Consider the following 14,706-nt stretch of genomic DNA (forward strand, 5'->3'; position numbering starts at 1 on the left):
GTTCTGGTGATGCTGTATTGCTCTTTATTTTGTTGTATGTACTTCTGCCTTGGTGTCTGCCCATCTCCTTGTGGGTTCGTTCTTGGTCTTATCAGTGTACTTGGTCCAGACAGAGCTGACAGATTTATGGAGCCTCTCTCTGGTCCAGATGGAAGCTCTGGGCTGGATGGGAGCTCTGGTCCAGATGAGAGTGCTGGCCAGATAGGAGCTGGGGTGCTGGACTCTGGGTCTCAGGAAGTCCCTGGGATCTCCTTATCTTGTCCAGATGGGAGCTTCTCTTGTCCCGATGGGTGTTCCGGGACAGGATGGAAGCTTTGGTCCAGATGGGAGATCCGGGACAGGATGGAATACTGGCACTGGTCTCTAAGTCTCCAGAAGTGGCTGGGGTCTCCAGCAGATGGGTGTAGGGGCAAGGCGTTGAGGTTGTAGTGTCGTCTGGAGGGTCTCTCTGGTCTCTGGTTCAGATGGGAACCAGGGCAGATAGGAGCTGGGGGCTGGTCTCTGAGTCTCAGTAAGTGACTGGGGTCTCAGGCAAATGGGTGTGGGGACAGGGTGTGGAGACTGGAAGGTCTGCCTACAGTCTTGGAATAGGGGAGCCTTCCCACAGGGCCCACCAATTGGCCAGAAACTGGGTCCAAGTTGGGCAGATCCTCCCAGGATGGTGTCCAGGGGTGGGATCCAGGGGCAGTTGCCTCTCTGACTATAAGCCCAGGCACTCACCTCTGGTCCAGATGGGAGTTCCAGGACAGATGCAAGCTGGGACCTGGTCTCTGAGTCTCAGAAAGTGTCTGGGGTCTCAGACAAATGGGTGTGGGGGCAGTGTGTGGAGACTGCAGGGTCTGCCTGCCTCTTTTGTCATTTTCAATCAAAACTCTAATTTATCATCCCCCAAAATAGTAATAATCTCCCTATCTCTCTCTGTCTGTGTATCTCTCCCTCAATTTTGACTTCTCTATCTACTTTTAGCTTACATGTTCACAGACCAAACACATTATTAAATCATGAACCTTTAAGGGCACAACCAATTTTTACCTTATGGTTAGAATCCAGGCGATTTTCCTTCATTCTGTCCATGAAGTTCTTGAAAAATGCTATCGAATCCTTTGGGAATATGGAGACATTTAACTTCTCATATATTGGGGTAAGGAATGGAAAGAGTACTGGAAAGGATAGATAAAAAAATAAGTTTTAGTGGAAATGCAAGTTTCATTTAGAGAAATCGTGAAGTAATCTAACGAGTAAGTCACCAAGTCTCAACCAGAAGCCATTCTGTCTGTGACCTTGCTCACACTTTGTCACCACCATAATGCTCCTTCTGCTCTACAAGGTCTGGTCAGAAGGCTCAGTGCTTAACAATGATTGCTCTTGCAGAGACACGGGTTTGATTCCCAGCATCAACATGGCTGCACTTAACCATCTGTAACTCCAGTTCCAGGGGATTCAATGCCCTCTTATGGCCTTAGCAGGCAATTCATGCATGTGGTATGCATGTGTGCAGGAAAAAAAAACCCATATACATGAAATAAAAATAAATAAAATTTTAAAGCAATCTAGCTATGTAAGAGAGATGATCAAAAAGCAGACATTAAAACATCTACCTTTGTTTTTTAATTGCATTAGGACTAGAGAAATGCTGATCAAAACCACAGGCCAACCCATAGGATGTCCACTAAGATGCAATGATCAAAGTCATGGGAGAGACAAGCATTGCAGACCATGGAGAGCCTTGAACTCTCCTGCAGTTCTAGAAGACATAGAAAACACTGCGGCTACTTTGGGAAACATATGCTTGCTTGTTTACTAGGTTAAAAATAGAGTTACTTCTTAATTCAGCAATGGTGATTCTCAATGTATACTCCCCCAAACATAAAATCAAATATTTGAACATAATCGTGTATGCAAAATTCGTTGCAAACATATAAAACCAACTTCAATGTCCACTGTGGAGTATTACTCGTTCATAGACACAAGAGAGAGTGACACTTGCTCCTTAAATAGTGTGCTAAATGACAGAGGCCTGTCATAGAGGCCACATAGTCTATGATCACATTGATGTGAATAAAATACCCAGAATATGTAAACACACATAAAGTGAATTTAATAGTGTGCTAAATGACAGAGGCCTGTCACAGAGACCACATAGTCTATGATCCCATTGATGTGAATAAAATACCCAGAATATGTAAACACACAGAAAGTGAATTGGTAGTGGCTTATGTCAAGGCTGCTTGAAGGATGATAGTGCAAATGAGCAACATGGCTAGAACTAAGTACTCTGCAGTTGACATTGGTAACAGGCCATGTGGACCATCAGTCAATGCAGACTCCTAAGTGATCAAAGTGCTGAGAATAAATGATGGTGGAGTGCTGGGCCCTACATGGAGCATCTATACCAGCACCCCTACCATTCAAGGCTCAAAGAACATCATGAAAGAGAGTGTGGGAATAAAGTAAAATCCAGGGAGTGGTGGTGTGAGGTGCCATATCCTGGACATGGCATGGCCCACTCATGAACTGACCACCTGCATGAGATCACTCCAATAATATTGGTCAGCATCCTGGCAGGCAGCACTGATTGGACTCAAAAGGGAAGGGACATAAATTGGGAGGAAGATGTGTTGGGGTGTCTGAGGGAAGAGGGAGGTAAGAGTTAAGGGTAGGTATAATCCAGATAGACTGTATGCCTATATGATACTGTCAAAGGATAGATAAAAGAAATCTAAAGCAAATCCAGAACTAGTGTCATACACATTAATCCCTTGACAAAGAAGACAGAGTTAGGGGGATCACTGAGAGTTCAAGACCAGCCTGGTCTACACAGCAACTTCCAGACTAGCTATAGCAACACAGTCTGAAAGAAAAATGAAGTTCTTAAACAAAAGTAAGGGTTACATACATTTTAATACACCAAAAATATTGGATTGTGCCTTTAAGGGGGTGAATTATATACCAATAGAGCTGTTAGTTTTGGTAAGTGTGGAAGAAAAGGACAGAAATGACTAACATGGCCACAGACAAGAGCAGTGGGTCAAAAGGCAGAAGAACCATCACACATACCTACTGACATGTATAATGGGTTAAAAGTACCAAATCTTATGAGCTTCTTGGCCTTTTCCACAAAAGGGTCCTTTGGGTTGTTGAGGGAATCAACATTCACACCAAATGATGTGCTTGTGATCACATCCATGCAGTAGGCCCCAAACACTCTGAGAAGAGAGACATGGGAATTTAACACATGCAGCAAGAAGTCTGAAAATTTCATATTCTTGGGCAGGACAAGAAAAATCACCTCAGTACTAACCAAGCATCTTCTCCTCTGACCTCCCCATACCCTCATGACCTTGGAATTACCATGTCTCTTTTTCAACTGAATGTTTTGTCATCTAGTGTCTAAAGGGGAAGAAGGAGCAGCTGGACCATGTGAGACACACAGAGGATGACCCTATGCCCCAGTTGCCCTTTCTCTCCCAGAACCACAGTGCATGTACCACTACTTACTCTTTCACGGTGATAGGCTTGCCTTTCTCTGCCTCTCTTCTCAAGTATTTTACCAATATATCTCCATACTCTTCAATGATGGGGAACATCTAAGCACAAAACACAAAGGCATCCATAGTTAAGTGTGGGGACTCAAGTCTCACAAACATTACACCTAAAGTCTTTCTAGTCACCTCTTTGAGTTTTCCACTGGTGAAGGAGGGAGACATCAAGGCTCGAATTCTCTTCCACTCCTCATCCTTAGACATGGAGATGGATTTACTCATAATCCCCACAGGGCCAAAATCCTAGAGTCCAAAAAATATAAATTTGGTTCACTGTAAGTACAGAATTTTCCATGTTTGCAAAAGTGCTAAATGGATATTGGAGTATAACAGTTAGTTATTGACTACTATGAATCAACCCTCATGCCAGATGCAAAAATGTCAAAATTTCCTCACTGTCCATAAGAAATCAAGTGTTCACTTGGCTGCCTGTTGAGATTTCAAATCTCTAAATTTCAGGATCCTTCTAAATGTAAATTTCTCTGTGATTGAAAAATTAGTTCCAGGGGTGGGGGAAAGATGGGAATAAGATATAGCGGATTCTCCAGAGCTATGAAGATAGCAAAAGGCTTGGGGACAGATGGAAAGTTATATTTGCAACAGACAAACTCTGTTTTTACATTAGCAATGTGAAAAGTCAGTCATGTTTTGATATCAGGGGTGTGTGTGTGTGTGTGTGTATTTAGACTAGAGTTCCTATGTGCGTGCTGATTTAGAGACCAGAGGTCTGGTAACTTCCTATATAAGTTTCTAGTGCATTTTTTGAGGTAGGGTCTCTCAGTGAATCTAGAAGGCTCTGGTTTGGCTAGAAAAGCAGGCCAGCAAGCCCTTAGGATCTACCTATTTCCAAACACAGCTCTTAAGTAACACATGCATGCTGCTATGCCCACCTTGTATATAGATGCTGGGGATCCAAACACAGGATCTTTACCCACTGAGCCATCTCCATAGCCATGAGACATTTAAAGGGTTTGATGCTTGGGTATTTAAAGATTTATTTTAATATTGTATGTATATGTATATGTATGTATGTATGAATAAATGCATATGTGTTCAGTGTACTCAGAGGCCAGAGGGTGGAGTTGGTACTCCTATAGCAGGAGTGACAGGTGGTTGTGAGTCGCTGGATGTGGATTTAGGCAACCAAGCCCATCCTCCTTCAGAGCTTTCAGACACAAAGCCACCTCTCTACTCCCAGTTTGTTTGATTCAGGAGCTGTTTGTTTGTTTAGGAATAATGCTATAGAAATCTCTTTTCCTTAATTATTTATACAGTGATAAAAGAGAAAACATAATTCTATTTCCCAGTTGGGAACTTCTTTCTACCTTCCATACATATAATTTATACTACTGTGATGTCTTCCAACATGCCCTTATATTAAAATGCTCAGCACAACAGGAAGAAATGGAAATGTCTTCCACTTGATGAAGGGCAGCTGCAAACTAGGTCTTCCTCCAACTTCACCGAATGACCAAAGGCTGAATGAGGGCCAGAGAGAAGGCTAGCAGGTAAAGGTGCTTGCTGCCAAGCCCATCAACCTGAGTTCAATCCCCAGAACCCATAGGGTAGAAAGAGAGAACCATTATGTTTCCCCAGATAGAGCAGTAGGATAGGCATGGTTTAAAAAAGAGAAAGAACATGGAGCTTAGCATCACACCTTACACAAAATTAACATAAATAAATCCATAGGTTTAAAAGCAAATCTCAAAAGTGTGAAATTTGTATTCAAGCATACCCACACAGAAGGATCAGGTAAATAGTCATCAGATTTGACACTGACCCCAAAATCCATTGAGAAGGAAAATGGATACACAGGTGTTATGACACAACAGGCCAAACAAGGTAGTTAATGGGCTAGCAAGAGGGAATTGCATGGTCAAGGAGCAGCTCTGTGTTCTCAGTGCTTGTCACCACACATATATAGACCTGTGGTTAAGTACTTCACCACACACACATGAGAAAGGTCCCATGAGACAGGAAATGTAAACACAATCTAGATGACAATAGTGTTCGTCTGCAACTAGATTACAATAATGTGGTATATTTACAATTCTTATTAGCAAAATGAATGCCCAGCCCCGCTTGTATGTTATTGTGGAAGCCACTGTGAATTTACATTTATTTCACTTTTAATTCACTAAGTAACCAGGTGGTGTCAGTAATCCACCACTGAGGAGGCCGAGGCAGGAAAATCTCCGCAATTTTGAGGACAGCCTGGTCTACAGAGTGGGTTCTCTAATAAACCAAACCAATCAATCAAAATAAATTCAATAAGTAAACTATAAAGTTGTGCATTAGTAAATGGGGGAGGCTGGAGATATGACACAACAGTTAAGGGCATTTGCTGCTCTTCTGGAGGAGCCAGGTTCAGTTCCCAGCACCCATGTCAGTCCACTCACAAGAGCCTAGAACACCATACCCTCTTCTGGCATTCACAGGAACCTACACACATATAACATTCACTCATACAGACATACATATATACATATAATACAAATAACAAACATGAATCAACTTTTAAATTAAAACAAATTGCCTACCCGTCTGTTTGTGAAGACAGAATAGCATTCCTTCACTAGTACAATCTTGATCATCTCTGTGTCTGTGGTAGCTAACACAGGTGTATGACCATCAAACAACCTGTGTGGGGAAAACAGGTGATTAGCCCAAGCCAGGTTCTGAAGTGGGATCCCCAAATCCAGACTTTGATTCTCATCTAACATGACCCTCACTCTGGTTATACAACACATTGTCACAGGAGGTCCCAGTCCAACTTAGTGAATCTGACCACGGATCAGGTGGAGTCTTTGTAAAGTGATAGGTAATGTCAATCAAGACACTATGAGTCACTTAAAGACAAAATAGTTTGTAGAGGGAATCTAGTAGAGTCATTGCATCTAAGATAAACATTAGAATGAAAAAGTTTTTTCATCTATTATAGGAAAGACCAAAGATGTCATTCAGAAAGAACATCAAGACTAGATCCCATAGATTTCTGTGTGGGAAGACATGATCTACTACCTCCACCCTGGCTTAGGTCCCTGGTTTCAATTCAGTCGGCAGAAGAGTTGCAGATTTTTACACTGAGACAGGAGGGGCAACCCAAAAAAGCTACCTCTGCTGGATGACACCCCCTTCCCCATCTCACAAGTAGAATGGAGGAAGAGTTCTTTCTCACACCTCTGCCCTATCCCTAGCTCCTTCCCTTCTGAACCCTCCACAGGTTCCCCATCCCTCCAGGGAGAAGCTGAGGGGATGGCTCGGCCTGTGGTCTTGCCAGTGGCCAGCCACCCTACACCTGTGGATGCACCCTCTTTGAAGACTCCTCGGGGCCTCAGCCAGATCTACCGCCCTGACTCTTCAGGTGCTCAGGCCCTGGGATGAGAGAACTGAGATTGATCAATACTGGCCTTTTGTGATGGTTGATCTATACAGCTGGAAAAACCAATGCCCCCTCTTCAAAGAAAACCTGAAATGGCTTATTAACCTGTTAGATCCAGTGATATGTACACACCTCCCAACCTGAGATGATTGCCAGCAGATATTACAGATTTTGTTCACAATGGAAAAGGGACTAATTGTGGTGGAAACCCAGAAGTAGGTTTTTGGTCTGAAACCACCCTACCACTGACCAATCTCTCATCAATGTGGGGTTCCAGTTGACCAAACCTGAATAGAATTTCAATATACCTGAAGGTGAGGAGAGTCTTAAAATCCACTGCCAGATTCTAACAGGGGATCTCTAAGACCCAGCATTGTGACTCATTAATTTGGCCGAAATTAATAGCATATCACAAGAACCAACTGAATCCCCACAGCCTTTTTAGAGCAGCTGATTGAGGCATTCAGGATCTACTATCTGACGAATCCCAAGGTGGTTCATAACAAATCTACTGTGATTTTAGCCTTTGTTAATCAGGCTGCCCCAGACATTAGAAAGAATCTACATAAAATTGATAATCTAGTAGGGAAATCTTTATCTGAACTGCTAGAGGTGGCAGCTAAGGTATACAACAACAGAGACCCTAAAGGAAAAACAGTCCAGGTTAAGGGCTGAAGAAAATAAATGAGGGGAAGAGACAGAATAATGGATGCAGAGAACAAAAGACAGAGATGAGCCATGGTAGCTGTGCAGAATATGTGATCACATGACATGGCATGTCTATTTCTAGCAGTCAGGGTTTCAGACCCAGTAAAGACTGATGCAACTATGATGCCTTGAGGGGAACCAAGGTAAGACTTCCTGCCAGAGAGAGATGCCCCCTCTGCAGATAGACTAATATGCCTACTCTAAAGATATACGTTATTGGGCAAGGAATTGCCCTAATAAAGACGAACATAAAAAGCTGCCTCCCCATGTGTTAACAACAAAAGAAGAGGAATAAAGTGATTGAAGGGGATGGGGTTTGGTTCCCCTCCCCATACCTAGCATAATATCAAAATTGGAGGGGAGACCTGGCCAATTCAAGGTGGATACATGCACATAACATTTAGTTCTGAAAGAAACTGTGGACCCTATAACAAAGAAAAAGGTATGGGTATAGAGAACCACTGGCATGAACCAGTACCCATGGACTACCCAAAGACAGGTGGATCTTGGCTTCTGCTGGGTATTCCATTCTTTTCTGGAAATGTCTGACTGTCCATACCCCTTCTAGGAAGAGACTTGCTAACTAAAATTGGAGCTCAAATAACATTTGAACAGGATGGGGTAGCAGTAACAGACTTAAAAGGAAAATCAAAGCAAGTCCTGTCAGTACAATTGTAAGATGAATATAGAGTGTATGAATAGCCATCCCCATGCCAAGAATTGAGTCCTTTGCTGAAATTATATCCAGAGGAATCTGTGGAGAAAGGGGACCTGGACTGGCTCAACACTGACCCCCATCTTAGTAGACTTAAAACTGTGGGCCACCCCAGCATGGGTCTTTCAATACCCCACATCAGCAGAAGCACAGAAGGTACCACCCCCCAACATCCATCGCCTGCTTAACCAACACATTTTAAAACATTGTCAGTCATCATTGAGCACCCATTATTCCTGGTCAAGAAGCCAAACTCTGATAACCACCACCAATCCAGGACTTGAGAAAGGTTAATAAATGGGTCATTGACATTCACCCCACAGTCCTGAATCCGTATACTCTTCTGAGTTCATCATCACATAGATTTAAGAATGCTTTCTTCAGCCTGTCACTGTCCCCCCCATAGCCAGGCTTGCTTTGTCTTTGAATGGCATGACTGGGAAAAAAGGATTCAGCCAGCAGCAGATTTGGACTCGGCTGCCCAAGAGGTTCAAGAACTCACCCACCACATTTGACGAGGCCCTCCATGAAGACCTGGGTGCTTTCCAGACTGAGCATCCCAGAATTCTTCTCCTACAGTTTGTAGATAATATCCTAATTGCAGCTGTCACCAAAGACAACTGCAAGGTAGGAACAAGAGACTTGCTTCAGACTCTAGGAACTCTGGAGTATTGGGTTTCAGCCAAAAAGGTATAGATCTTTTGAGAAAAAGTGACATGTCTAGGCTACTACTTCTGTAAATCTTCTATTTTGTGAGATGTAGATTAGCAACCAAGCATCTGACTAGATACACAGACATCAATGTAAAATTGATATTCATCAGGTACATATTAATATCTCCCAAGGAAAAGTCATTGATCAAAACCCTTATGGATTCCCATGAGGAAAGTATTCTCACTCAGAATGGAGAGGACAAAGGAATGGTTTGAATGGAATTAGAGAAATGAGTTGTACTCTTGATGAACCTATGCAATGGAATGGTGTTGGGATGTCAGTTTCTATGTGTCAATTTGGCAAATCAGTTCAGACTAATTTGGAGAAATGAGCAAGTGCCTTACATTCTCTTAAACTATGGAAAGGAAGGATAAACATCAATGATGCCACATATACTTTGTCCTTTAGATGAAATCAAAGTCACCACTTTTTAGCACATATACCATTACCTTATATGTTACTGAAAGGACCTAAACAATGGCACCCTAACCACTGTAGAGTCACTTGGAACACTGCACTCTTCATACCTGCGTTAATGGTAGTATGTCATTAGATGTCACCTCTGAATGTTTATATAGTTTGGATGCCACTGAGGTTTTCTAGGCCATGAGCTGCTAACCTGTGATGATTCTAGTCCAGAAACTCTCTGAGAGAATATTAAGAAGAATTCATAGGATGATTGGATTGATTGTTGCTATGGTTATGGGAATTATTGCATTAACTGCTACTACTGTATCAGCTGGTCTGGCTCTTCATAAGGAAATTCAGACTGCTGAATTTATTAAAGACTGGCATAAACACGTGCAGAACTTTGGGCTCAGCAAAATAGAAAAGACAGTTAGGTAGCCAATGAAATAGCTGATTTGAGACAAGTTGCAATCCTAATGGGAGATCAGTTAGAGACATTGAGGGAGCATATTAAATTAAAATGTGATTGGAATGTGACATCTTATTGAGTATATCTTTAAAGTTACTGAAAGCAAGTATGATTAGAAAGAATTAAAATGCATTTGTTGGATCACCCTAATTCTTCTCAAATGATTGGAGATTTACAACAAGAAAGGAAGGAAATTTTTTCAATTGAGTTATCTGATGTGTCCAGAATGGAAGTCATGGAAAGCATTGCAGATCCCTTAGCTTCATTCAATCCTGTGCATCATTTTAATAGATTTCTTACATAACATTTGTTATACTTGTTTTCTTTGTAGTAATTTTACTGGATGGACAATGTATTCTGGCTTATCTACCTAAGACTGTGAGACAATATGATATATAAATGGATATCTTCACTGTTTGGCTGCATCATCTTGAAGGTAATTAAAACAGCTTAAACAAAAGAGGGAAATGTAGTGGGAATATAATAGAGTCATTTATAGTGATATTTTATTTGTATTGAAATGTGATTTTATTTGTATGTCAATAAAGTTGCCTTTAGGTCAGAGCAAGCCAGAGCAGAAGCTGAGCAGTAGTGGGGCACGCCTTTAATCCCAGCACTTGGGAGGCAGAGCTAGGCAGATCTCCTGTGTTCAAGGACACAGCCAGCAGGCAGACACACGCCTTTAATCTCAATACCAACCATAGAAGACTTGGAGGTCTGTACAAACAGGCAGTGATGAGGAGGTCATGTGGCTGGGTTTACAACCAATGAGAAAACAGAACAGAAAGTCTTTAAATAGACAGGACGCACAGAAGTAGGTCTCTGGCAGAGAGGAAGAACAGCAGAAGCAGTGAAGGGTAAGGCTTTCCGCTCTTGCTCTGACCTCGTGGTTTTTAACTCTGCAATCGGTTCTGTGTTTCTTATTTAACAAGCCCGTTACATCTACAGTCATTGTATCCTGGATAAACATTATAATGAAAAGTTGTTTCTCAGTGTATCTAGGGTAATAGCAGAATGTGTTAGTTGGTTGTTGAAGGTACCTAGACCTTGATGAAATCATAGTAGAGAGCAGTGACTGTTTTCTGTGATTTATAGAGTTGTTTTTTCTGAAGGGGTTTTCTATCTGTTGCATGACTTTAGTCAAAGGACTAACCAGGCATGCTTGGAGATCTTGAATTATTAGGTACTACAAACAGTGCACAATAAGGACTGAGGTTGCAGGGGTGTGAAGACTTCCTTCAGAGAACATATTGAATAAATCAAAGGGACTTTGGTATGAAGAACTTGTTGTACCCCAAACACAATGTTCATGTACATGTAGCAAGTATGCCTCTGAACAGAGGCTCAAAGTTAGGTTCACAGAAACTGTTCCTCCCTGCTGCCAGAGAGCCTAAAATTAAATTCTACAGTAACTCTCCTTGTCCTGCACAATATGAAACACGCAACAACAGTTCCAAAACACATAATAATTGGAAACAACAAATAGAATTATTAAATCTATATGTGTATACCTGAGAGTTGCTTATAGCACTTTCTGTGATTTTTGAATATTTAAAATATTATAAGGGGCTGGAGAGATGGCACCATAGCACATATTGTTCCTGCAAAATGCTTCAGTTTGATTCCTCACACCCTCTTGGATTGCTCACAAAAGCTGTAACTCCGGCTCCAGGGGGATCCAATGCCTGTGGCTTCCATAACCATCAAAACCCTTGAGCACACACACACACACATGCACATACACATAATTAAAAGTAATAGAAATAGATGTTTAAAATGTTTAAAATTAAAATATTGGGACTGGAGAAATGGCTCAGTGGTTAAGAGCACTGGCTGCTCTTCCAGAGGACCTGGGATCAGTTCCCAGCAACCACATGGGAGCTCACAACTGTCTGTAAGTCCAGTTACATGGCTTCTGACACCCTCAAACAGACATACACACAGGCAAAACACCAAAGAATATAAAATATAAAGAAATTAAATGTAAATAAAATATTATAGTAAATATTAATAATTAAACCCTTAAAATATTGGTATCAATATTAAATATTTTAAAGTAAAAAATCCTTTAAAAATTAAATAATTAAATTTAAAATTATTCTTAAACATAATAAAATATTTCATTCTCTGGGCTTGGGCTATAACTTGGTGGTAGAATGACTGGCTAGAGTACACCAGGATTTGGTTTTGATACAATGAAAATACAGAATTTCAGTGAGGTGCCATTACCAACTTCCCCAAGCCTCAGATAGTGTGGCAGGCAGGGCAGAAAGAACATGAGAGCCAGGCGGGGAGAGGAGAGCTGCAAAGTGCTGCCTTCCCTGGTCTGGAACTCACTGCAGCTGGGATGACCTCCACAGGCCCTGTGGGTGATTTGACTGTCAACACTGCAGCAGGAAGCTCAGGGTCTGAGCCTGCCTGAGGATTTACACACACTAACCCTGGAATGGGGAAGGCAAACGGCCCTGTGAACTCCAGTTCAGGCCCTGGGGTCTACACGGTGGAATGGAGAACTGACTGCCACATGTTGTCCTCTGACATTTACATGGTGCCAGGGAACACACGCCCCTCTCTGATAAATAAACAAGTGTAACACAAAAGGAATAAGGAAACAGTTGGTGGGGGGAGGGCAAGAAGTCTATGTCAGTGGTGAACCTCACACTCCTGTATATAATCTCTTGCTCTCTCACATGCTTCTCTAAGTCCAATTAAATTCATTGGAACAGACACAGACACACAAAACTAATGAAAAACAAAAGCAAAATGTTTTATATAAAAATGATATTAATGCCAGCATGGTGACACACACCTTTAATCCCAGCACTTGGAAGGCAGAAGAAATCATATCTTTGAGTTCAAGGCAACACTGGTCTACATATCCAGTACCTGGACAGTTAGGGCTACTTAAAGAGATTCTGTCCCAAATAAACAAACAAACAAATAAACAAACAGTATTAAGTGGATAGATAAATAAATATGATATGAGATGAAATGAGATCAGTGAAAAGGTGAGAATACATGATCAAATGTTGACAAGCAATAATATTGCAAGGAGACATTCACAAGGGGCCATTGGACAGACAGCAAAGCCTGCTGTAGGCATTGAATGACATGGTCTTTATGGTCTACGTCAACTCAACAGATCTGTGTTCAGGCCTGTGGTTCCTAAGGATGGATGAGAAGAGATGAAGAGGAAGGAAGAGCCAGAGCCTCCTCCCACTTGTTTGTCTCCTAGCATATGATGACACCTACTCCAAAGATCTACCCAAACTCCAGCATCAATGACAGGGAACAGTTTCTTCTGCCGACTCAGCTGCTTTACACAACCATTGAAGATGTAGATCCAAGGAAGATCACTGGTTTTTAAATACATTGGATCTCCAAAGACTGTTCAATTAGACAGGACACAATGATAAACTCTTCTGTCAAAAGTCTTACCTGGGGATGGTGGTGGCTCACACCTTTAATTCCAGAACTCAGGAGGCAGAGGCAGGCAGATCTCTGTGAGTTGGAGGTCAGTCTGGTCTACAGAGTAAGTTCCTGGACAACCAGAGCTTTTACACAGAGAAACTATGTCTCAAAACCAAACCAAAACAACAAAACACAAGGCCCAGAGTTTATGGAACACAAAAGCCTGTCAAAAAGGCAGAGTGTGCAATGTTCTGAAGATAATTAGAGCTGGGAGCTAACGCACTTAATGACACATGGCATCATCCTTACAACAGAGAGTTGCATGACTACAGTCCTGGGCTGGCATTGTGCTTGCACATGCAGAGTACATCTTCCTAAAGGAACAACTACACAGAACTTTCCAGAATACTCACCCCCATATTTTTCCATACTTTTTATAGCACTCAACGTCAAAGTTTGATATACCCTGGAAAGAGAAATCCATTATTGCATTGTATGGACCAACCCTTCTGTAGCCAGGGAACCAGACCCTAAAATTCCATGAAAGTAGGTTTATTGTTTCTGACAGAGAAAGGTTCTTCAGTAACATTTAGTGGAACCAGCAAAATGGCTCAGTGGGAAAAGGGAAAGTGATAGGGTAAGACATCTGATACCTTCCTGTGGCCTCTGCATTCACCCTCATAGACACGTACATATACATATTACCAGATACAATAATGCATACAGTAATAATAAAAGTAATAATAATAATAAAATTGTTTTAAAGAATGTGCAAAGTAAGCATAGAACCTTTAGGAAGAAAAACCTGAGTAGACATTTCAGTGTTAGAGCAGTTGCCTGGCATGAAGAAGGCCCTGGATTCTTAGTACCAAAGAAACAAAGGAGAAAAGAAGATTTGTCATTAGCGCTGTAGATGTGACTCAGCAGTTAAGAGCACTTGCTGATCTTCCCAAGGGTCCAAATTCCATCCCCACATCCAATACCTCACATGGATCTGTAACTCTGGCTCCAGGGAATCCAGTTCCCTCTTCTGGGCCTCTGTAGGTAGTCCACCCAAGTGCACAAACCCACCAGTATATGCATGAAATCTTCTTTCTGAAAGAATCAATTTCTAACCAGGACCTCTATTCCTAAAGGAAGAGAGTGAAGCAAAATACTCCAGTTCTCAAGAACCCGGACATTATCATGAATCACAGTGAATGTTGAGGATAGAGCCTCAGGGGTTCAATGATTATGCAGAGAACCCAAGTATATGAAAAGTCCCCCAAAGTTGTCTGTGTGGGTCTGTTATATGCTGATGCTTCAGAAACATTCAGTAAAAAAGAAAAAATGTTACTCATGAGCCTGGTTACAAAGA

The 14,706-nt window shown here is 41.7% G+C and overlaps 1 protein-coding gene across 1 annotated transcript in view; it reads right to left on the reverse strand.

The window, feature by feature from the left end:
• Nucleotides 1–1,007: 1,007 nt before the first annotated feature.
• LOC118575184 (cytochrome P450 3A11-like) overlaps nucleotides 1,008–14,706 on the reverse strand; it is a gene marked incomplete at its 3' end in the record, with an annotated part of 22,311 nt that continues 8,612 nt past the window's right edge. Inside the window, exons 3-8 of the mRNA XM_036175840.1 lie at nucleotides 13,763–13,815; nucleotides 6,083–6,182; nucleotides 3,672–3,785; nucleotides 3,499–3,587; nucleotides 3,058–3,206; nucleotides 1,008–1,160 (exon numbers count right to left, since the gene is read on the reverse strand). Of these exons, the coding sequence (XP_036031733.1) occupies nucleotides 1,008–1,160; nucleotides 3,058–3,206; nucleotides 3,499–3,587; nucleotides 3,672–3,785; nucleotides 6,083–6,182; nucleotides 13,763–13,815 (658 nt within the window). The remainder of the gene's footprint in view (nucleotides 1,161–3,057; nucleotides 3,207–3,498; nucleotides 3,588–3,671; nucleotides 3,786–6,082; nucleotides 6,183–13,762; nucleotides 13,816–14,706) is intronic.

This window comes from Onychomys torridus, unplaced genomic scaffold, assembly GCF_903995425.1.
Source record: "Onychomys torridus unplaced genomic scaffold, mOncTor1.1, whole genome shotgun sequence".
Taxonomy (NCBI): Eukaryota; Metazoa; Chordata; class Mammalia; order Rodentia; family Cricetidae; genus Onychomys; species Onychomys torridus.